General features: G+C 39.4%; 1 protein-coding gene across 6 annotated transcripts in view; it reads left to right on the top strand.

Moving 5' to 3' along the window:
* PTBP2 (polypyrimidine tract binding protein 2) overlaps positions 1-22181 on the top strand; it is an 83959-nt gene that overhangs the window by 21386 nt on the left and 40392 nt on the right. For 5 of the 6 annotated variants that reach the window (XM_044432602.1, XM_044432601.1, XM_044432600.1 and 2 more), the window contains one exon: positions 1912-1987. The exons of the other annotated variant lie outside the window; for it this stretch is intronic. In XM_044432602.1, coding sequence (XP_044288537.1) covers positions 1912-1987 — 76 coding nt within the window. The remainder of the gene's footprint in view (positions 1-1911; positions 1988-22181) is intronic. 6 annotated transcript variants of the gene reach the window in all.

Genomic DNA, 22181 nt, shown 5'->3' with positions numbered 1-22181 from the left:
AATCAGTAGTTATGAATTAATTAGTTTGAGAAAAACTATATGGGCAAGACTTGTGGAGGGAGTTGATATCCTCCTCATTTCAACATTTTTTTTTTTAAATTAGAATCTTCCAAAATAGGCTTGCTGAAGAAGTCCAGAGAAAAGGAGGCTTACAAATATCCAGCATTGTAACAGGAAAAAATGTTTAATTTCATTGAATATTAGAAAATATTTCATGGTCATGTAACATTGCATCTTAACCTATTTTGTAGTAATAATTTGAATCATGTTTTCATGCACTTAATGAGTGGATTTGCTCAAATGGGGAAGGAGGAGAAGCCATCATGGAAGCCAGCTCTTTTCCATAGTTAATCAACTCTGTAGATTGCTGTGTAGATTGCCGTATTGATCAAATCTGATGAGGGTGGCTTCCAAACTACCCTAGGGCAAGACAGGGGTTGTAGGGTAGGTTGGAAGCCACCCCTGCTGTACATCTTGCTGAATTTGGACAATATGGAAATATGACAGAGTGTGATCAGCACACACAAGGCAGAGAAAAAGAGGCTTTCTTTTCCTCATGCAGACTTGGCCATTATCTGATTGTTACCTTCAAATAACAAATTTAAAAATTAAGGAAAAGAATGCTTCTATGCTATTATGTCTGCGTGGATGGACTTCCTGTTTGATAAAGTTCATGTTTTCATTTTAAGATTTATTTCTTTCTATTTGTATTGTATTAAAATGCATTTTCAAAATTATAATCTTTATGAGAGCTCTTTTGAAGGCTAAAAGGTGTATTATGAATGTTTTTACTGATACAGAATTGCAAGAAATTGACCTTATTTTCCAGTTTTCCTTAACAGGTGATAATCTAAGTTATTTGAAGGATAACTGGATTTTGTGTGGAAGATACTACTTGACCTCTAGTATACCCAAAAAGTGAAATTTTAAATTGTAGGATAGGGCTCCTTAATTCTGTGAAAAGTGCCTAGGGTACCATCAGAATATGGCTTCTAAATGGATGGGAAATGAACAGACATAAATGACTGTTGTGTGGACGCATGCATTTCACAGAAAGGCAATCTGAAGAGGCTAAAAGGGCAAGCAACTTGTTCAACATACTAGCTACAAAGCAGAGCAGGGACCAATATCCTAGGCACAAAATCAGCCCTCTTCTTTATTTCAAGCTCACATCTCTTAAATTCTGCCTTATGCATTACTCTCTCGGTCAGCAAGATTCTCTCTTACACCCAAAATGTGCACGTGGATATTCTCTCCTTTCTGTCTCTGTTTTTGTCCTGTCCCGCTTCCCCATCCCTGCCCCAAGTAGATTCACTGTGTAGGTTTCCTTTCCCCAATGCTAGTCTACTGATTTCCTCATGTCTTGTGTCAAGCCACCCCAATGCTGGGCAAGAAATGAATAAAATGTTAATACCTACAGACTAAGAAGTAGGTACATGCTGGAACACTTTTGCCAAACCCCACTAGGTGATGTCCCAAAAAGTGGAGAAAGGTTTTTAAAAAACTGATTTAGGAAACAGAGGAAAAATAGCTAATTCGGTTAGAAATATTGTCTTGACTTCACATGTGTAGAAGTTTGTTTCTTCCTTGACTGTTATGAAGTTAGTGATATCATTTGCAGGTGATGTCATCTTAATTGCTTACATGATCTTAATCTTATTGTAGGCTATTGAATAATTTACAAATTGTGCATTACTGTTTTCATTTAAGCAATTGTCTTGATTGGATGAAAACCTACGTATAAATAAACCTAATTTCTCATGAAAAGAGCACTGGAAGGAAATATGCTAATATTTTAATAGTTTGCTTGCTTTAGATTTTTATTTTAAAATGTCCTGTCAAACTGATATTTTTTAATATCAATGTTTGTATTTTTAAATGATAAATTGCTTACTGTTTCTTTCTTCTTAGAGAGGATCTGACGAGCTTCTTTCAGGCAGTGTACTCAATAGCCCGAACTCTAACATGAGCAGTATAGTAGTTACTGGTAAGTGATGCCTTTTTAAAGGAGCCATACATTATGCAATACCAAAATAAATGAAAATTCTGGAGTTGTTAAATAGCAAATGCCTAATAAAGTAGACTTGTGCAGATGAAAGGAGTTTTAAAATTGGAAGCAATATATTTAACTGTAATTTTGGGATTCTCACATTTAATTCCCCCCATTTTAAACAGTGGACTTCCTTGAGATATCATTTCTACTGTTAATGGGGAGTGGCTCACAAGAACATATTATACTAGTCCTATTTTAGCTGCACGGGCTGCTGGTTGAAGTCCAGACCTGAGTCAGAGTGTTCGTACTAATAATAAGAGCCCTAAATGGCTTGAGGCCAGGTTATCTGAAGGATCACCCCATCCTATATCTACCTATCTGGACCCTGAGGTCCTCTTTAGGGGTCGTCCTCCTGAGAACCTCTTCCAAAGGAAGTGGGGCAGGTGGCTACCAGTAGGTGGGCGTTTTTGACTATGGCACCTCAGTTGTGGAATGAGCTCCCCAAAGAGGTTCACCTGACACCTAATTTGTATTTGTACCAACACCGGGTGAAGACCTTTTCATTCTCCCAGCATTTTAACTGTTTAATTTTTTAACTTTTTTTTTTTTTTTAGTATTGCGTTTTATTCTGTATCACTGCTATGCTTCTGTGCTGGTTCAATTGCAATGGCTCTTGTAGTTTTCTTGTTGTAAGTTAATTTTATCGCACATGTGTATATGTAAGCTTTCTTAACATATGTTAACTTCCCAGAAACCCTTGGCTATTGTTCCCTATAAAAGGAAATAAATAAATACAATCCCAGAGAAGGAAACATATGTATGAATGCTTCTTTGCTCTGTTTCTTGACAATGCAGGCATCCAGCCAGTCAGAATCTATTCTCTGTCTCATTTATTTTCAAAGCCCCTGTCTCATTCATGTTTTTTTCAACCAAATTTATGTTGCTGTAGGAAGCACTAAAAACACATCTCTGCCTCTAATGTCCTTTCTGGCAGGTTTCTCATTTTCCTGTGGAAGTTACCATTCCTTCCCCTAAGTGATGCACCATTTCTGATATTTAAATGTAATCATGTTTGTAATCATGATTACATAAAATTACATGATGTTTCTTGTCATATCTTTTTGACTGCTTGACCTTCTCTTCTCATCTTTGTACAGCACTTAAAAATGTATTCAGTTTATGTTAAAAACACTTATTCAGAAGCCATGGAGTACCCTTGAACTGTTGTATCCTGTTGGAAATAATTTTGAACAGGGTAAAGATCCACCTCCTATATTTGCTTGAGCGTTGCTTATCATTCATTACTGTGGTATACATATATAATGACACAATGCTACTGTGGATACAGAAATCTTTGTCTTCTGTTAACTTTAATAAGCTACTGGTTAGTTAAGCCTTGTTCTCATTATATACTGGGCTTCAGACTGCCTCCTGAATTTGCCTTTGTTAATTTCATTTTAATGTTATTTTTATTTAGTACATTACTGTGAGAGTTGTGGCAGAAAAGCTGATAAACTTTTAAAGCATAAAAATACAGTAAAATAAAGTAAGCAAAGCAAGACAACTATGTAGCTGTATCCCTGCAGCATTCAAAACTCATGCTGCAGTTTGGAGGCAATTTTTAATTGCCAGGTAAGTTGTTAATTATAATCCTGATTTACATAAATGTTAATGATAGAGCACAATAAATACACTTCAGGCTCACAAGGTTTTAAGCAGGGAAAAATGAAAGATGAAGCAGTATATTTAAAGCTACCTTCTTCTGAAGTATCAGTTATTGTTACACAGATTCACGGACTGGTTTCCAGTGAGATAGCAAAGCAGTTTACAGGAATTATTAAGTATTGAAATTATGGGTTGAAACAAGGGTGGAGGGATGAGCACAATTTTGTAAACATTATCTTAAATTCCTCTGAAAGAGCCCCTTTAGCCTGTGAAAGGATCCAAAAATGTTCATAGGTAGAAGGAAAGATTCATGCAGTGTTTGTCGTAATAGAAGATAGTCCTGTGGCTGAAAGTGCAAAATTGCAGAGAAATTCCTTCCCTCTTTTCATGCAAATTCCTGAGACTTCTGTAAAGGAACAGGGTAGAAATGCTTTAAATAAATACATTCAAACTGAGGGTGAAGGATTGTCTTCATTTTACCTTGGTGTTGGTTGTACAGTGTTATGCCAGCATTGCTTTAAGCATGTGATCATTGATTTGGCTCAGCTCAGATAAAGAACTTCTTTAAAATGGTATAGCAGCAGTATAATATCAGAACCTTGGATGGCTTTTGGGGGAAATAGGAAGAGGCATGTGTGGGGAAGCTTTGAATTGTTCAAAAGTTTGTTCCTTGCTTTAAAAATGAAAATCCACTTCTGGAATTTGTTGATTGGAACTTTCAGGACTTTGAAAGAGTCCCACACTCACTGGGGCAAAGATTGTGCTGACATTTTTCATTTTGGCTGCTGCTGCTTAATACTATGGCAGATACTATTCTAGAGAGGTCCTCCATAATGGAAAGGTATATTGGCAAAAGAAATAGCCTGAAAAACATGCCCCCCCCCTTTATACTTTGAATCTTGAGAAAAATCTTTAGTTCAAGATCAATATACAGTTATCAGAAAGTGCTGATCTTTTGGGTACACATGCCAGTTTTCTACCTACTAGGATTCATAATGTGATCCTATAAAAATTCTTGTAACATAATATAGAGACTGTTTCTCAACTCCCTCCTCAACCTGTTTTTTGTGTTTGTACAGTAATTTGGAACTGCAGCCAAATCATGCGATGTAGCTGACTGAGTCTAGATTATTGAATAGAAAATGCAGAACTAATAACAACTAATATCATTTATTACTTAGATCTCATTGGGAAGGGAAATAGATATTGTTCTTGAATTATTTTAGAAGCCATCAGTTTTGTTGAGCAGCACTGGAAAGCTCTTACATTTGCAGTGATACATATCTTGGTTTGCAGAACTATTCTGTTATTAAGAATGGACCTTCTTTAATTCAAGTTACAATACATACATACATACCTACATACAGTACTAGTAAAAACAAAATACATCCATGTTTTACAAGCAACAAAAAAGCTGGCCTGTTAACCACACCCTGTGCTAACTCCATCTCATTTTCACAACTGTACAAAACTAAAGACCTCCTCAGTCCAACACCAGCCCAAGCCAAACAGTAACCCCCAACCCTTCCCAGGAACAAAGCCATAAGTCCCAAAAAAACCCCTGGGCCCAACCCAACCCTAAACTGGCTCTGAATGGTGGTGCCCTTTGGCCACTGCCCAAGTCTGCTGGTCTTGCCACAGCTGGGAGAAGAGGGCTTGCACCAGACATCCTGGTGCATTCCGTCCCCACTTCTGCAAGTGCAGCCCCCCTCCACCCCTGACAGCCACTTTTAATACCAGGGGGACAGGGCAGGCTCACAGATGGAACCACAGGAGATGCAGGGAGCAGCTCTAGAGCAGGTCTCAGTGTCTGGTCGGGCAAGCCAATGGACAGCCCTCGGGGTCCTTGCCACGGCTGAGAAGAGAGGGCTTGCTATTGGAAGTTTCATCACAGTCCTGCCCCACTTCCACAAGGGCAGCCACCTGCTCCCTGACCATCAGTCTCACTGGCAGCAGGACAGGGCGGGCACAGAGAGGGAACTGAAGGTCGGTAGTGTCGGAAGGTTAAATAATTAAAAGTTTCAATGGTGTAAAGGTCTGTGAAGATTGGGCCCATTAGTTCTACAGAAAAGCTTGACAAAGATATAAGAATATCTGATACAGAGGAGAAGGAGCCAAGGACAAGGGAGATAAATGTGAGTGAGGAGAAAATCAATGTATTCCCAAAACTGTGGGGAACATCAGCAGCAGGAATGGACATGAAAGACCCAGGAGTGAGATACTGGCTAAGCAAAGAAGAACAGCAAAGAGTAATAAGGCAATCTGAGTGGCTGGCTGTCCCACACAAGGAAACACTTTGGAGTCCCATTCACCATTGGCAGTGGCAGCGTGTGGGAGGGAAGTTGGCTACCCAGAATGACATCTGAGAAAGGTTCCTGGCAGTGCAGCCAAGAGTCTGCAAGTGCTCATGGACTTCTCCCAAGCTGGGCTGTCTTCCTTAGAGAGGGACAAACACCAGAAGTTTGACAGGTAGGCATGAACTGGATTCTGCAGATGCTCAGCATCTCCAGAACTGTGACACCATAATCTGTTATTGTATTGTTGCAATTTTACATTGTGTAAGCCATCCTGAGTGCTTGTTGGAAGGATGGGATATAAATATTTGTAATTAATAAACAAACAAACCTTAAAGAATTCACTACTTATATTATGAGTTTGTATGATTTATGCTATTCAATGCCCCTCTAGTAAAATCTGCGTAGATGAAATTCTTAGGGCCTTTCAGCTACAGCTAGGAGGACATTTATGCAATATTAGAAACAAGCAGGGCCCCCTTTTGGTCAGAATTTTGGAGAACAAAATCATTCTTCAAAAGCGATTAGCTTTTTTTAGGGGGGTTTACGAAATCTTTCTTCAAATAACTATAAAGTCCTGCAGAAAAAAAAAATTTAAAAACTCCCCTCTGGAGTGTTATTGAAGAATGGGTCTACCTCAACAAAAGAGGCACTCAAAAGTATGGTTCATGCCCAGAAGTGACCTTAATCAGAATAAACATGGATACAGCTGAAATTTCTTTTATATCCATTCATGCACACTGCCACATATTAAACATGTCACCAGTTACAGAATTCTATATATATGTTTAAATGATTGCTGCTTCTTTGTAGCACCTATAAAATTGGAACACTTACTGGGTAACAGGTTGAGATCCAAATTGGTTGTCCTCAGATAAGAACTATTTTTGTACAACTCAGAGTTGCATTCCATGCTTTCATCTTCCAAACAGGTATCAAGCAAATTTTCTAGCTAGCTCTAGAATATCTACATCTCCATATGAAGCTGGAATGCTGTTATCCCTTTTATCTACAGTTCCTATGGAAAATCACAAGTTATCTGAAATGCACAAACTTTTGCATATTTATTTTATTTAACTACTTGTGAGTTAAGCTGGAGACCTTTATAAGAATAGGATTCTAATCCCTTAAAGCGTGCTGCACTTTATTTATTTATTTATTTATTTATTTATTTATTTATTTATTTATTTAAAACATTTCTATGCCGCCCCCATTGCAACAAAGCCTCGGGGCGGCTCACAACAAAAACATACAAAATCATACAAAAATTATACACTAAAAATATTAAAACCTGGTGCATCTCGGCTTAAATTTTTTTAAAAAATCCTACATAATAATTTAACACTTAAAATAACTTTTAAATAAAAAGGTCTTAGCCTGGCGCCGAAAAACAAATAACGACAGTGCCAGGCGGACCTCTCTGGGGAGCGCATTCCATAGGTGTGGCGCCACCGCGGAGAAGGCCCTCCTCCGGGTACTCACCTTCCTAATATTCACAGAGGGTTCCCGGAGAAGGGCATCTGTTGCTGATCTCAAGGGGTGGGAGGGCATATATGGACGCAAGCGTTCCTTTAGATACCCAGGGCCCAAGCTGTTGAGGGCTTTATAGGTGATAACCAGCACCTTGAATTGGGCCCGGACTTCAATCGGGAGCCAGTGGAGCTGACGGAGAACTGGGGTTATATGAGAACAACGCCCAGTCCCTGTCAGCAGCCTGGCAGCTCTATTCTGTACCAATTGAAGTATCTGGACCGTCTTCAAGGGTAGCCCCACGTAGAGCGCATTTCAGAAATCTAATCAGGAAGTTACCAACGCGTGTGTCACTGTCACCAGGCAATTGTTCTCCAGGAAGGGACGTAGCTGATGTATCAGCCGAAGCTGAAGGAAAGCGCTCCTTGCCACCGCCATCACCTGGACTTCTAAAGACAGCTCAGGGTCGAGGAGCACTCCTAAGCTGCCAACCCTGTCCCTCAGAGGGAGTGCAACCCCATTTAGGACAAGGCCCAAGTCCCCCATCCCGAGCCCCGAACCACCCACCAACAGGACCTCCGTCTTGTCTGGATTGAGCTTCAGTTATTGGCCCTCATCCAGCCCATTACCTCGGCCAGGCACCGGTTCAGCACAGCCACTGCCTCACCTGGATTGGTGGAAAACGAGAGGTAGAGCTGAGTATCATCAGCATACTGATGATTCCGCAGCCATACCTCCTGATGACCTCTCCCAGCGGTTTCATGTAGATGTTGAATAGCAAGGGGAACAAAATGGACCCCTGCGGAACTCCATGGCATAACTGCCATGGCGCAGAGCCATAGTCCCCCAGCACCACCTTCTGAAATCGACCGTTGAGATAGGAGCGGAACCACCGCCATGCAGTGCCTCCAACTCCCAGTCCCGCCAGCCTATTCAGAAGGATACCATGGTCGATGGTATCAAAAGCCGCTGAGAGGTCCAGGAGAACTAACAGGGGCGCACTCCCCCTGTCTCTCTCCCTGCACAGGTCATCATACAGGGCGACCAAGGCAGATTCAGTGCCATACCCAGGTCTGAAGCCAGACTGAAATGGGTCCAGATAAGCTGTTCTTTCTTTCTAGTGACTAGAAGTACACATTTTACCTCAGTGTTGGATTTAAATTATAAGGAATAACTTTCCACAGGTGTGTAAGTAATAATCGGTCATTTCCAAGTATATTCAAAGCCATGCTCCATATCTTCTGAATATGCAGTCAGTTTAAGTTTGTCATATTTAATGAATAACTATCCCAGAATTGTGAGTTTTTTTAAAAAGATACAGTACTTATATTTCTATTGCTCTTTAACTCAAGAGAGATCTCACAGAGTCCTGTATGGGCTTTCCAAACAGTTTCCTACCAAGATTTTAGAAGGAATTGCTCAAATTACTGAAGTAATTGCTCTGGTTGCTGTATCTGAGTGTATTTTCCCATCAAACCTGTCAGTTCTACACTGTAAGCAAGAAATCAATTTCATTAACTGAAACCAAATCTTGGATTTACAAAATTGAGAGACTAATATCACCTTTCAGGTGGAATGGTGAACTTAAGCCCCAGGGTCTCTATCTGGCATTTCAGGATTCCCCAAATGGCCACGCCAACTTCCCCTGGTTCTGCTCCCTTTTCCCTCACCAAGGATTGATTGGTAGTTTTGTACAGTATTTTCCACATTTTAAAAGGCCGAAATGTCTCTCCTAAGGCTTTGCTTCTGATAATAAGAGTTTTAAACTTCAAGTGCTGGTATTTTGTATATAATTGACTCCAGTCTTTTTGCTTTTGGCCCTGTGTTGTTTGAATGCAAGCCTTGCTAAGGTCTCTGAAAGTTCAGCTCTTGAGCTGAATTAAGTTGCTCAACCCCTGTGTTAGAGGCTTTATATTGACTTCCTCGATTGTATTTGTACAATTAACATTTTCAGTTCAAGAAGGCATCCAAGTCAAGTCAAATTTATTGAATAAATTTTAAGAATTTTTCAAACATAATAAATACATGTTAACAAATGATAGCTGCAAATGATTTTAAGATAGAAGACTAGCATAAGAAAATCTAAAATTGAAGTGATAATAAAACTGTTAAAAATTTTAGAAAGAGAAGAGAAAAAAGATATGTTTTTTAATAAAGTCAGGTTTTGCAAGTCCATTGAGACTTTACATATTTTTTAAACACTACCTTCTCCCATTACACAGTTCATTTATTTTCCTTCATTTTTGCTTAAAACTGGCATAGCGGATAATACTCTGAGTCATAAGGCCTCTGGGTCTAGAAGGGGTCTTTTGCCTCTGTTCTTGGGTAACAGTCAATATAAAGTACATTTACCTTCTAGCGAGTATGAAAGGCACACATGTCGCTATAATATACAAGTGGTCTTGTATTATCTTTCTGTAGACATGTTTTGCTCAGATAGTTTATAAATGCCACTTCGTACATGATGCTAACCCCCTTCATGCAAATCTGTAGTCAAAATTATTATGTGGTTTCCAGAGTCTTATTTGTTCAAGTTCAGACAGGCCTGGACTTGTTTTATTCAGGGAGATGACTTGCTTGTGCAGACTTCTTTCATGCTGAAAAGGAATGCTAGACAGAGCTGGAATTCATGAAGATATCCAACAATTTAATTTCTTCCTCTTAAGTTCCATTACTGATTTGCTGCAGTCTCTGGATGTCACCCACCCTACTCGTCAAACTTCAGATAAACTCTTAGCATGTTGCCAAGTTGAGATTATGATGAAATTAGTAGATGGATTTTCCCAGTACTTTCAATCTTTTGATATAATTTCTTTCCAGAAGAAGGGTTGCTAAAAGCTAGCTCAATCCCTGTTCAGTATTAAAAATCAAGGTAAATATTGTCATCTAAAAATACCACCTTACTTCAAAGGCATGTTGCTGTGAGGATAAAATATAGCTGCATTGGCTTTCTCACAAGAGGAGAGAAGGCAGGATATAAAATGCAATTTAATAATATGTATGTATTCATTTTTAAATGTATAGGCTGCTGAATAACCTGAAAGCAGTGAACAACACTTAAATACAGACCAACATTACAATTCCAAGTTACCGGAGGGTGGGGGAAGGAAAAGAAAAAGAATGTTGATAGTAGATTGAGGTCATACAATCAGTTGGTAAAATCAGGTTTCGAAAATCAAATCAGGTTTTAAAGAGGGCAGTTCTTCTTCGTGGTCTGCGTGCATCACACATATGGGTGCTGCACCTGTGTAGTGCCTAAGTTTGGGAACATTCTTCTAAGTAAGCCTAAAAACTTTGGCAGGAGGCCCACCCCTTTCCCCCTTAATATAAATAGGTGGGCTCCTGCCAAAGTTTTGACCGCAGTTACCTTTTGACCGCTGTTTGTAGTGGCATTGGGATCTCTTGCATGTCTACTCCTTGAAAGTAGTGATAGTGGCAGGCAGATCTCTCTACGAAGCTCTTCAAGACATTTTGTCAGCTACAGTATTAACCCTTCCCCTCTCCTCTGAAGCCTTCAATGCCAGTTCATGTTAAAATGTTGGCAAACTTACTTGCTTAAATAATTGCATTATGGCTATTACATCTTTCTATGATTAGGTTTGGACTAATTTAGGTGAAGTTTTGTCATAGACTTCTGTGCAGGAATGGTTCTCCCAGAATTAAAAGTGTAAGGCGGTCAAAGCATTGTTTAAAATAATTGTAAAGTGTCTGCAATTTTCTCTAAATAGAAGTCATAAGGAAAACTCAGAAAGGTATTTTACATATTTTTTGAGATAGGGGAACATTTTTAATGGACTAGATATTACTTTCTTCTTTCTTGGCAAATGTTATACAACTAACGAGATAATGATACCTGCATCTTAAGTCAACATAGCTGTTAATTTCAAATAACTTTTGAAAATACTGTGGAAGGTACAATGGTGGGTGAAAAAATGACTGAAATAAACAATTAAAGGGGACCAGGAAACTGGTTTGTCATATTAGATGAAAACATGTTAAACTTTAAGTAGTAGCAAGGTGTAGAAAGTAAAATAAATATAATAGAAATACATAAAGAAATAACATCTTGAGACCATATGTAATTACTGTTTCTAAAACAAATAATAATTATAATCAATGTGGTATACAAAGGAGTGAAGGGCTGTGAAAAATATTGTACCTAAAACAGATTAAAAGGTATATCAGAGCAAAGTAGTCAGACTTTAGTGACTCAGTAATGGACAGAAAAATCTGTTCAAAAAAGAAAAAAATGCTTTTCATGTAAAAGGGTGAAAAGGCCTGAAACAGGCATTCATGAGAACAAAGGTAAAACCAAATCTTGAATACTCATGGTGGTATTCACAGCATTTATATTACTGACCCTAGCTTTTGACTCAGTAAATAGGCATCTACTAGTTATGTGAAAAGCTTTCTGCTACAAATATTGACATAAGGTTACTGTGGTTGGTTCAAAGCTGCATAAGAATAATGCTGCATAAGTAAGGGTGGGGCCTATCTGGTTCTCAGAGGGCACTAACACATCGCAGGAGGTCAGACAAGTATATTTTGTTGCATTTTCTATTTAAACTTCTTTTAAAAAATCAATGGCGTATAAGAGATAACTTTTCCTTCCCCCAACCTGAGACACCCTCTGTATTCAGTGAAGTTCCAGTTCCGATGTAAGTGGCTGATTTTCTTCTGGTGTCCATTAATCTAATAGTCTTGCAAAGAATGTTAGCTAAATTTAGCTTCTTTTGTATTAAGGAACATACTTATTACATTAACGACTCAAGCACAAAGATTGTGGTCTTTGGGGGGAAATTCCTATGAAACATAAATGGACAGCACATGTCAATTTCATTCAGCAGTTAGCTCTTTCAAATATCTGGGGATACCTTTTAATAAAAGACTTAATTGGAAAACCCATTTTGAAGCTGTATGAATAATGGTAGATTTTTTATTTTTTAAAGCTAGCAGTAGTGGGGCCTGTGCTAAAATTGGGCTTTAGTCCTTGCTAGCCATTTCATAGACCTTGCAGTTGATGGGGCAAGTATGCTCACCCGCCTTTTAGTGTCTGGCACTATTTAAAAACATTTTTTTTTAAAATTCAGACTATTTTCTGTATAAAGGTCTTTTAAAAAGAGGGATAAGATGTGGGACCTGTTCTAAAGCTATGTTTGGGGAAAGCAGTTCCCAAATTTGTCATGGGTTAGAGATTTGGGATAAGGACAATATTTCATTTTTATTTATATCTAAAAAAATTTGTACTGCTTTTCATTTAAAAATATCAAAGTGCTTTACAGTATAAAATCTTGATAAAATACGATAAAACAAATCATTAATATGGCAGTAAAAACAACAAAATTGAATCTAAAATTACTTTGGACGGTTGACAGTGCTCACTGGCAGAGAGATAGCTGGCCAACGAAATGAGTCTTTAATCATCCACAGAAACACCCTGTGCCAGGATGCATGCTTGATTCCAGTGGGGAGCTCATTCCCAGTGGTGGGTGCCACACTTGAGAACGCTCCCCTGTGCACCATGCCAGCGAGCCCTCTGCCTTAGAACATAAAGACTGAGGCAGCCTATAGGGAATAAGCGGTCTCTCAGATAACCTGTTCCTGACCTTTGTAAGCGAGCTTTGAGCATGGCTTCATAGAGAATTGGCAGTGCAGAGCTTGAGCGCAGGAGTCATACATGAGCAGTAAGAAACTCCAGTAACCAATCTAGGCACCACATGCTGCACTAACTGCAGATTTGACAACCTCCAGCTATATCCATGTTCCTATAGGGTACATAACAACTTTACCAGGATTCAGTTTCAGTTGGTTCACTCTCATCCAGCCCACCAGTCTCCTTCCCGGATAATGCATGGCCACATTATGACGCCTGGTCCCAAATCTCCTAATGATCACACTCAATAGCTTAATTTAGAAGGTAAAAGCATTGGTGACAGGATTGTGCCACATAGTACTTCCACAGTACAATTTTCAGGGCACCAGGACACAACCACCAATGCTACTTTATAGAATTAATCCTACAAGTTGGAATAGAAATACTGCAGTACAGTGCCCCCAGTCCAGCCTCACAGAACTGGACCAGGAGAATAGCATGACTAATAGTATCATAAGTCACACAATGATTGAGGAGAAGCAACATGGATGCATCCCCCCGCTCCCGGCCACCTCTGCTAAACATTACCCATCCGGGTGACCCAAGACCAATTCCATCTCAAAAGTAGTCTTGAACTTATATTGAAATGGGTGCAAATACTTCATTGTATTCAAGCCATTGTACCTGGGCCACCATTGCCCTCTCAAACACCTTGTCCAAAAGAGGTATTTGTAATCATACAGTAGCTCTCATGCACCTTGAGATAGAGGGAGGGCTTTTTCAAGAGCAGTTGCACAGTTGTCCCTTTCAAGGGTGGCTGGCCTCACTCCTTCATATAAAAATGCATGTACTACTCCCTAGACCAACTGGGTCAGACCTTCCTGGCTAGCCTTAATAAGCCAAGGTGAGCATGGGTCAGTGTGCTTGGCCACATCACTGCAAATGTCTTGTCCACAATAGCAAGCCTCATCACCTGGAATTTATCCCAGAAACCTGTCTGAATATCTCAGTAAGTTGGACTTCTCAATGTTCAGATTGCTACAAAGACAAGTGTTTTTATCTTTAAATTGCCCAGCAAATAGGTCATAGAGTTCCTTTGAGGGTATCAACATACTCTTTGTTGACAGTAAGGTGCTAAGCCTTTTACTGGTCAACAAATGCTCTGCTGGATAGCTTCTTCACCCCACAGTGGATTCAACAATGTAACTCTTTTTCTGACTTCACTGACATTCAGTGAGCATGATTATGTGCACTCCTGTAATTTTGGTCATCCTCACAGCTAGTCCTATGACAAAAATGCTCACACCTGTTGAAAAATATTGCCTCATTGGAAGTGCTGCAGAATGAATTTGTTAAAAAAATGCATTTTAACTAGGAGCTGATTTTCAGTTCATTTGTTAGTTTGATTGATTTCTAAACCACCTATTAACCAAGACAGATCTCTGGACACATCACAAGCACACTGCAACAACAAATCAGTAGTGTGCCAATAAAATAACAATAATGAGCCTACAACAGCTATGCTCAAGTTAGACCAAGGGTACAGCAGCAATAAATCCTGTAAAATGCACTATTACCAAGATAAAAAGGATGGTTATAAAAAGATTTTTAAAAATTATTTAACTTTTAAAATATTGGGTGAATAAAAAGACTTCTGTTGAGAGTCTGACTGCTGCCAAATCAAGAGTTAATATGGGTACAAGTCAGTACTGGTGCGACTAAAGGAGATGGGTGATTCAGGACTCCCAAAGAAATGTTGCTATGAGCTAATAAAATAAAGGGGTTGAGATAAGAATTGTCAAGACGGAAAAAAACACTTATTTGATGCTTATAGAGTATATAGCTATGCACGGCCTCCAACATGTACTTAGTGAACAGTTTACACAATCATATGTATAGTAAAACTATTAACAATTATTATTCTCCTTCATAGTTCTCCAGTCTAAAAATAAAGATCGCCATATTGCAAAGCATCTACAGAACATAGCTCTTGATTAAGAAGATGGCAGCTGCTTAATTGCAAGGTGTGTACCATCATATTCCTTTAAAGCAGTGGTTCCCAACCTCTTTTCACTTGGGTACCCTTGGCAGCCTATTCCCATAAATTGTACCCTTTACATTAACAAAATGTATGTAATTACTATAGTTGCTGTTATTTCAAATGTATATGTTGTAACTGAAAATAAATAACCCGATAATGGGATTAAAAGGCAATGGAATAATGTGAACAGGTTGTATTCAAAATGCAAAAGAATTTTCTCCATTACTCAATTTTTTTGCATAACCCTAAATGTCCTGGCTTGTACTCCTGGGGGCATGGGAATCACTGCTTTAAAGGACAGATGGTCTACCAGTGGAGGCACAGAGCTCGAGGGTCACCAACCTTTTTGGACCAATAGGCACATTTTGGAATTTGAAAAATTACGTGGATGCTACCACAAAATGCCTACTCAGTAGATTGGTGCTTTGACAACTGTCTGTTGTATCTGTAGATCTTAGGACAACTTACTCAACAAAAACGTTTGTCATGCCTTTTGAACTACAATATAGGGTTGTCTGATTCAGCAAACTGCTGACACTGGAACACACATAATGCATCTTTTGCACCTATACTTGGGTAATTGTTTCTTTTTGGGACAGAAACATTTTGTACTGGAACAGGCTTAAACATTATTGCAAATCCTCTTTTAAATTATTTATCTGCTGCATATAAATTGACATGTGTATGGGAAAATGGATTTTTAGCACCTTCTGAACAGCTGTAAGACTGATCTTGCAAAATTGGAAAAATAAATGTTCACCCCTTATAGTGCAATAGATGGTGCACCTTGGAACACAACTCATATGGGTAGGTGACATATAAGCACCCATGTCAGATGAATGTTTATTTGGATGTTTGAGCCACTTTTCTTGATGTCTCTGCAAAATTGCTGGAAGCTCTGTGTATTTCATACAAATTCATGAACATGTATTCAAAAATGGGTTTTTTTTTTAAATGCTGCTGATGAGCTCCTTGTTGGGAATCCATTTGCAGGCACTTTTGGAACTGTTCATGAGTGCCATATTAGGGACTTCTGACACAGCCCATCATTTTGTCTTCTGTTTGTTATACAATTTTCCTACAACGTTTCTGTGTGACTCAGTGGACCTGGTAATCAATAACTAATAGAGTGGGGTAGTTACTTTTAGATCTGTCTACATCTCTATCCTGTCATGATGTATTATTTGCAACAGCAGCCAAAAAAATTCCAGCAAATATTATGAAGAAAGTAGATTGTAAAGTTGATTCTCTAATCTATTGATGTTAAGTTAAAATAATTACTTTATGTTTTTAGAATGACACTGTTGTTCTTAGTCACAAAGTCATGTCCGACCCATCGCGACCCCATGGACAACATTCCTCCAGGCCTTCCTGTCCTCCACCATCCCCTGGAGTTCACCTAAGCTCACACCGGCTGCTTCCGTGACTCCTTCTAGCCACCTCATCCTCTGCCGTCCCCTTCTTCTTTTGCCATCTATTGTTCCCAACATTAGGCTCTTCTCCAGGGAGCCCTTTCTTCTCATTAGGCGGCCAAAGTATTTGAGTTTCATCTTCAGAATCTGACCTGAAACTGACCGGTTTGATCGCCTTGCCGTCCAAGGGATTCGCAGGAGTTTCCTGCAGCACCACAATTTATAGGCCTCAATCCTTCAGCGCTCAGCCTTCCTTATGGTCCAGCGTTCACTGCCATATATTGCAACTGGAAAAACCATAGCCTTGACAATATGCACTTTTGTGGGCAGGGTGATGACTCTGCTTTTTAGTATGCTGTCTAGATTTGCCATAGCTTTCCTCCCCAGGAGCAAGCGTCTTTTAATTTCTTGGCTGCAGTCCCCATCTGTGGTGATCTTGGAGCCCAGGGAAATAAAATTTGTCACTACCTCAATTTCTTCCCCATCTATTTGCCAGGAAGTGAGAGGACCGGATGCCATGATCTTAGTTTTCTTAATGTTGAGTTTCAAGCCAACTTCTGCACTCTCCTCCTTCACCCTCATCAAGAGGCTCTTTAGTTCCTCTTCACTTTCTGCCATTAGAGTGGTATCATCTGCATATCTGAGGTTGTTGATATTTCTCCCAGCAATCTTAATTCCAACTGGTGATTCATCTAGCCCTGCCTTTCTCATGATGTGCTCTGCATATAAGTTAAATAGGCAAGGTGACAGTATACAGCCTTGCCAAACCCCTTTCTCAATTTTGAACCAATCAGTAGTTCCATGTCCAGTTCTCAGTGTTGCTTCTTGCCCCGCATATAGGTTTCTCAAGAGACAAATAAGATGGTCTGGTACTCCCATCTCTTTAAGAACTTGCCACAATTTGTTGAGATCCACTCAAAGGCTTTAGCATAGTCAATAAAGCAGAAGTAGATGTTTTTCTGGAACTTCCTAGCTTTCTCCATGATCCAGCATATGTTGGCAATTTGATCTTTAGTTCCTCTCCCTCTCTGAAATCCTGCCTGTGCTTCTGGTAGTTCTCGGTCCACATACTGCTGGAGCCTAGCTTGTAGGATTTTGAGCATCACTTTGCTAGCATGTGAAATGAGTGCAATGTTGCGGTAGTTTGAACATTCTTTGGCATTGCCCTTCTTTGCCATCGGAATGTAAACTGACCTTTTCCAATCCTGTGGCCACTGTTGAGTTTTCCAAGTTTGCTGGCGTAATGAGTGTAGCACTTTTACTGCATCGTCTTTTAAGATTTTGAACAGCTCAGCTGGAATACTGTCACCTCCACTAGCTTTGTTGTTGCTCAGACTTCACATTCCAGGATGTCTGGCTCGAGGTCAGTGACCACCCCATCATGGTTATCAGGAACGTTAAGCTCTTTCTTGTATAGTTCCTCTGTGTAATCTTGCCACCTCTTCTTAATCTCTTCTGCCTCTGTTAGGTCCTTGCCATTTTGGTCCTTTATCATGCCCACCTTTGCATGAAATGTTCCCTTCATATCTCCATTTTCTTGAAGAGATCTCTGGTCCTCCCTATTCTATTGTTTTCTTCTATTTCTTTGCACTGTTCATTTAAGAAGCATTCTTATCTCTTCTAGCTATTCTCTGGAATTCTGCATTCACTTGGGTGTATCTTTCTCTTTCTCCCTTGCCTTTTGCTTCCCTTCTTTCCTCAGCTATTTGTAAAGCTTCCTCAGACAGCCATTTTGCTTTCTTGCATTTCTTTTTCTTTGGGATGGTTTTAGTTGCCATCTCTTGTACAATGTTGTGAACCTCCGTCCATAGTTCTTCAGGCACTCTGTCTATCAGATCTAATTCCTTAAATCTATTTGTCACCTCTACTGTATATTGATCAGGGATATGATTTTAGGTCATACCTGAGTGGCCCAGTGCTTTTCCCTACTTTCTTCAATTAAAGCCTAAATTTTGCTATGAGAAGCTCATGATCTGAGCCACAGTCAGCTCCTGGTCTAGTTTTTACTGACTGTATAGAGCTTCTCTGTCTTTGGCTGCAGAGCACATAGTCTGATTTCTGTGTTGACCATCTGGTGATGTCCATGTGTAGAGTCGTCTCTTGGGTTTTTGGAAAAGAGTGCTTGCTATGACCATCGTATTCTCTTGACAGAATTCTACCAGCCTGTGCCCTGCTTCATTTTGTACTCCAAGGCCAAACCTGCCTGTTATTCCAGTTATCTTTTGGCTTCCTACTTTAGCATTCCAATCCCCCATGATGATCAGGACATCATTTTTTGGTGTTAATTCTAGAAGGTGGTGTAGGCCTTCATAGAACCGGTCAGCTTCAGCCTCTTCAGCACCAGTGGTTGGGGCATAGACTTGGACTACTGTGATGTTGAATGGCTTGCCTTGGATTCGAACTGAGATCATTCTGTCATTTTGGAGATTGTCTTCCAGTACTGCTTTTCCTACTCTTTTATTGACTATGAAGGCTACTCCATTTCTTCTGAGGGATTCTTGCCCGCAGTAGTATACCTGATGGTCATCTGAATTAAATTCACCCATTCCTGCCCATTTGAGTTCACTGTTTCCTAAGGTGTCGATGTTCAGTCTTGTCATCTCTTGTTTGACCACATCCAGCTGGCCTTGATTCATGGATCTTACATTCCAGGTTCCTATGGAGTATAGTTCTTTACAGCATCGGACTCTCTTTTCACCACCAGATACATCTGCAACTGAGTGTCCTTTCGGCTTTGACCCAATCGCTTCATTCTTTCTGGCGCAACTAGTACTAGCCCTCCGCTCTTCCCCAGTAGCATATTGGACACCTTCGGACCTGAGGGACTCATCTTCTGGTGTCATATCTTTTTGCCTTTTGGTATTGTCCATTGGGTTTTCATGGCAAAGATACTGCAGTGGGTTGCCATTTCTTTCTCCAGTGGATCACGTTTTGTCAGAGCTCTCTCTGCTATGACCTGTCCGTCTTGGGTGGCCCTGCGTGGCATAGCTCATAGCTTCATTCAGCTACACAAGGCCCTTCGCCACGACAAGGCAGTGATCCATGAAGGACAATGACACTTTAGATTTGTTTTTAAATTAATGGGGACCAAGAAGCCCAGTTACTCTTGTTTTATATCGCCGTTTTAGATATTTTGACTTTTGTACTGTTTGGAGTAGCCTCTGGCTGTAATCATTAAACATTTTATAAAATAATTGTATGTGAAGGAGCTCTTTGCTAGCTCTTTTCTGGAAAACTTGATTAAGGTGCTTTTCATTTTCCTTATAGCATAAGTACTTATATTTGTAGCACAGGGAGAATGTGACTTTTGTTATTTTTCTTCTAAAATACACAGAGTCACAGTGCATCATGATAGACTTGCTTTCTTGTTTGTCATCTTGAAGTATTACTGTTTTGGTGAAATGGTGTTCGCACTTCCAAACTGAGCATTATAGTACTTCTGAAAATATGAATTTAAGTTAGGGGTCTTAACATGCTAAATGATTACATTTATACTCTTTGATAAACTTTCTCAACTTCATAGTTGGGTCTGAGTCGGTGATCTTGCCCATTCCTCTGTAAGAGATAGAGGACCACAGAAGGAAAGGGGAAAGATTTCAACTATATGAATTATGAGGATGACATCAAAAAGAGAATTTGCTTTCCAGGACCATGGCCTATTCTCCTTAAGAAAGGAAAATGAGTGTAACATAGGTTGCACTTTACAAGAACTATTCAAATGTGTTTGGCAGAAGCATGGCAAGTCTGCTCTAAGAGTGCTTAAACTAAATCCTGTGGTGGTTGGTAATAGTAGCCTTAAGGTAAATTACATGCTAAGGATAAAGATAAGACTTGGATTCTGCAGATGGGGGTGCTATAAAAGAGTTGTGGGGATGATTTGCAAACCTGGCAATAAAGTAGCAGGAGATACATTGGAGCAGTGTATGCAGGGCTTTACAGGGCATTATGTTAACATTTAGAATAAAAGACATAAACAAAATGAGCTTGAACTCCAGTGTACTGAGATATGTATAACTTGACAGGTATAGATGACTTCTGTGAGTGGACTGTGGAAATTAAAGGATACCGTTCAAAAAGAATGCATACAACAGAAAGGGACAGAGGTGAATAGTATGTCAAAGATATGAAACATCTTGCCATTGTAGTAAAAATAAAAACAGTGCGGTTGGAATTATGACTGACTCCCAAACCACGGTGAGCATGTGAGTGATGTTTTCCTGAAACAAACTACTTTCAGGGCAATAAGAATAAATAATACTGGAGAGCTTTAACTCTTCTGGCCTGTTGGTCTGTTGGAAGAAAAACTGCAAAGTATGAAATCTCTATTAAAAGTTTCAGCATGCTCTGTGATGACTGCCTCTTTCTGAATGTGAAGAAAGGAACAAGGGAATGTGCTATGCTTGACTTAGCCAGTAAGGAGGATTTGGCCAGTGAGATTAAAATGGCAGAAACTTTGGCAGAAAGTGACCGTGTTAAGGAAAGCTGTAGGTGAGCAGAGTCAAACATGTACCTTGAGCTTCAGAAATGCTATTTTTACTATCCTAAGAGAAATATTGCATAGGATTCCTTAGCTAATTACGCTGGAAAAGAAAAGAGCCCCAAATAATGGGAGTTTCTGTAGGGATTGTTAGAAAAGACAATATTGCAAATAGTTCCAAATAGAGAAAAATTAGAAGACATATAAATAGATAATGTGGCTTGCAAGGAATGTGAAGGACAACCAGAAGGACTGTTTCAAGTGCTTTTGGTGGAAAATATGTTAGGCCCACAACTTAGTAAAGAAGGTAGCTTGTTAACAGATGACAGAGAAAGCAGAACTGTTCAACTATGTGCAACCTTGCATAAGTAGCATGATTGGTGAGAGTCAGACCCACAGCTAAAGATTGATAAGGAATTAGTCAGGTAACAGTTCAGTGCATTCAAAACAAGTTGAATTGCTTCTAAGAATACCAAATGGTCCATTTTGGAGGAGCTCCCTGTGGCAGGCAGCCCGGCCAGGCCATTGCTTTGTTTTTGGCACCTACTAAAGACATTGTTATTACTCTCATTATTTCATTTCTCTTACACTTAATAAGCTGAAGTCGTTTATTAATTGAAAAGCTATTGTTAATTAAACAGACCTTCCCTAATTGCTCAGCCATGGCTTTATTGACTTAATCAGATTTTTAATCTTTTATTCTGTATTTTGATTATTTTTTTTCACTGCACAAGAGTCTTGTTACATAAAAAAGCAACATATAAACCATTTCTTTATTTATTTTATTTAAAACTTGTGTAGACCGTCCACTACCAAATGGTCTCAAGACGGTCTTACAATAAAACAAAGTGGAGCACAGCATCCATACATAAATGAACCTGGTGATATATTCTCAGAACCTGTATCACTTTTAGGAAATCCTAGAAGAATGGGTGAGGTGGCACAGCAGTGGAAATAGTGAATCTTACCCTAATCTTCAAAAAGTTAAAAAGGAGTATCCAGGAAACTACAGACCAGCTAATCTGACTTGAATACCAACAAGAGTATTCAAATTATCAGTCAATCAGTCAGTTTTAAACAGCTTGATAGCAATGCCATAATTGGTGAAACCCAGCATAGATTTCTCAGGATACATCCTGCAGGATAATCTTAATACGTTTTTACTGGATTAGTAATATAGTAAATTGTAGAAATTCTGTGGACATAATCTACCTACCTACCCACCCTATTTCAGCA

This window comes from Varanus komodoensis, unplaced genomic scaffold (assembly GCF_004798865.1).
Source record: "Varanus komodoensis strain SLA01 unplaced genomic scaffold, ASM479886v1 scaffold24, whole genome shotgun sequence".
In the NCBI taxonomy this organism is placed as follows: Eukaryota; Metazoa; Chordata; class Lepidosauria; order Squamata; family Varanidae; genus Varanus; species Varanus komodoensis.
Note: the sequence above shows the minus strand (reverse complement) of the source record. Positions and strands in the feature narration are given on the sequence as shown.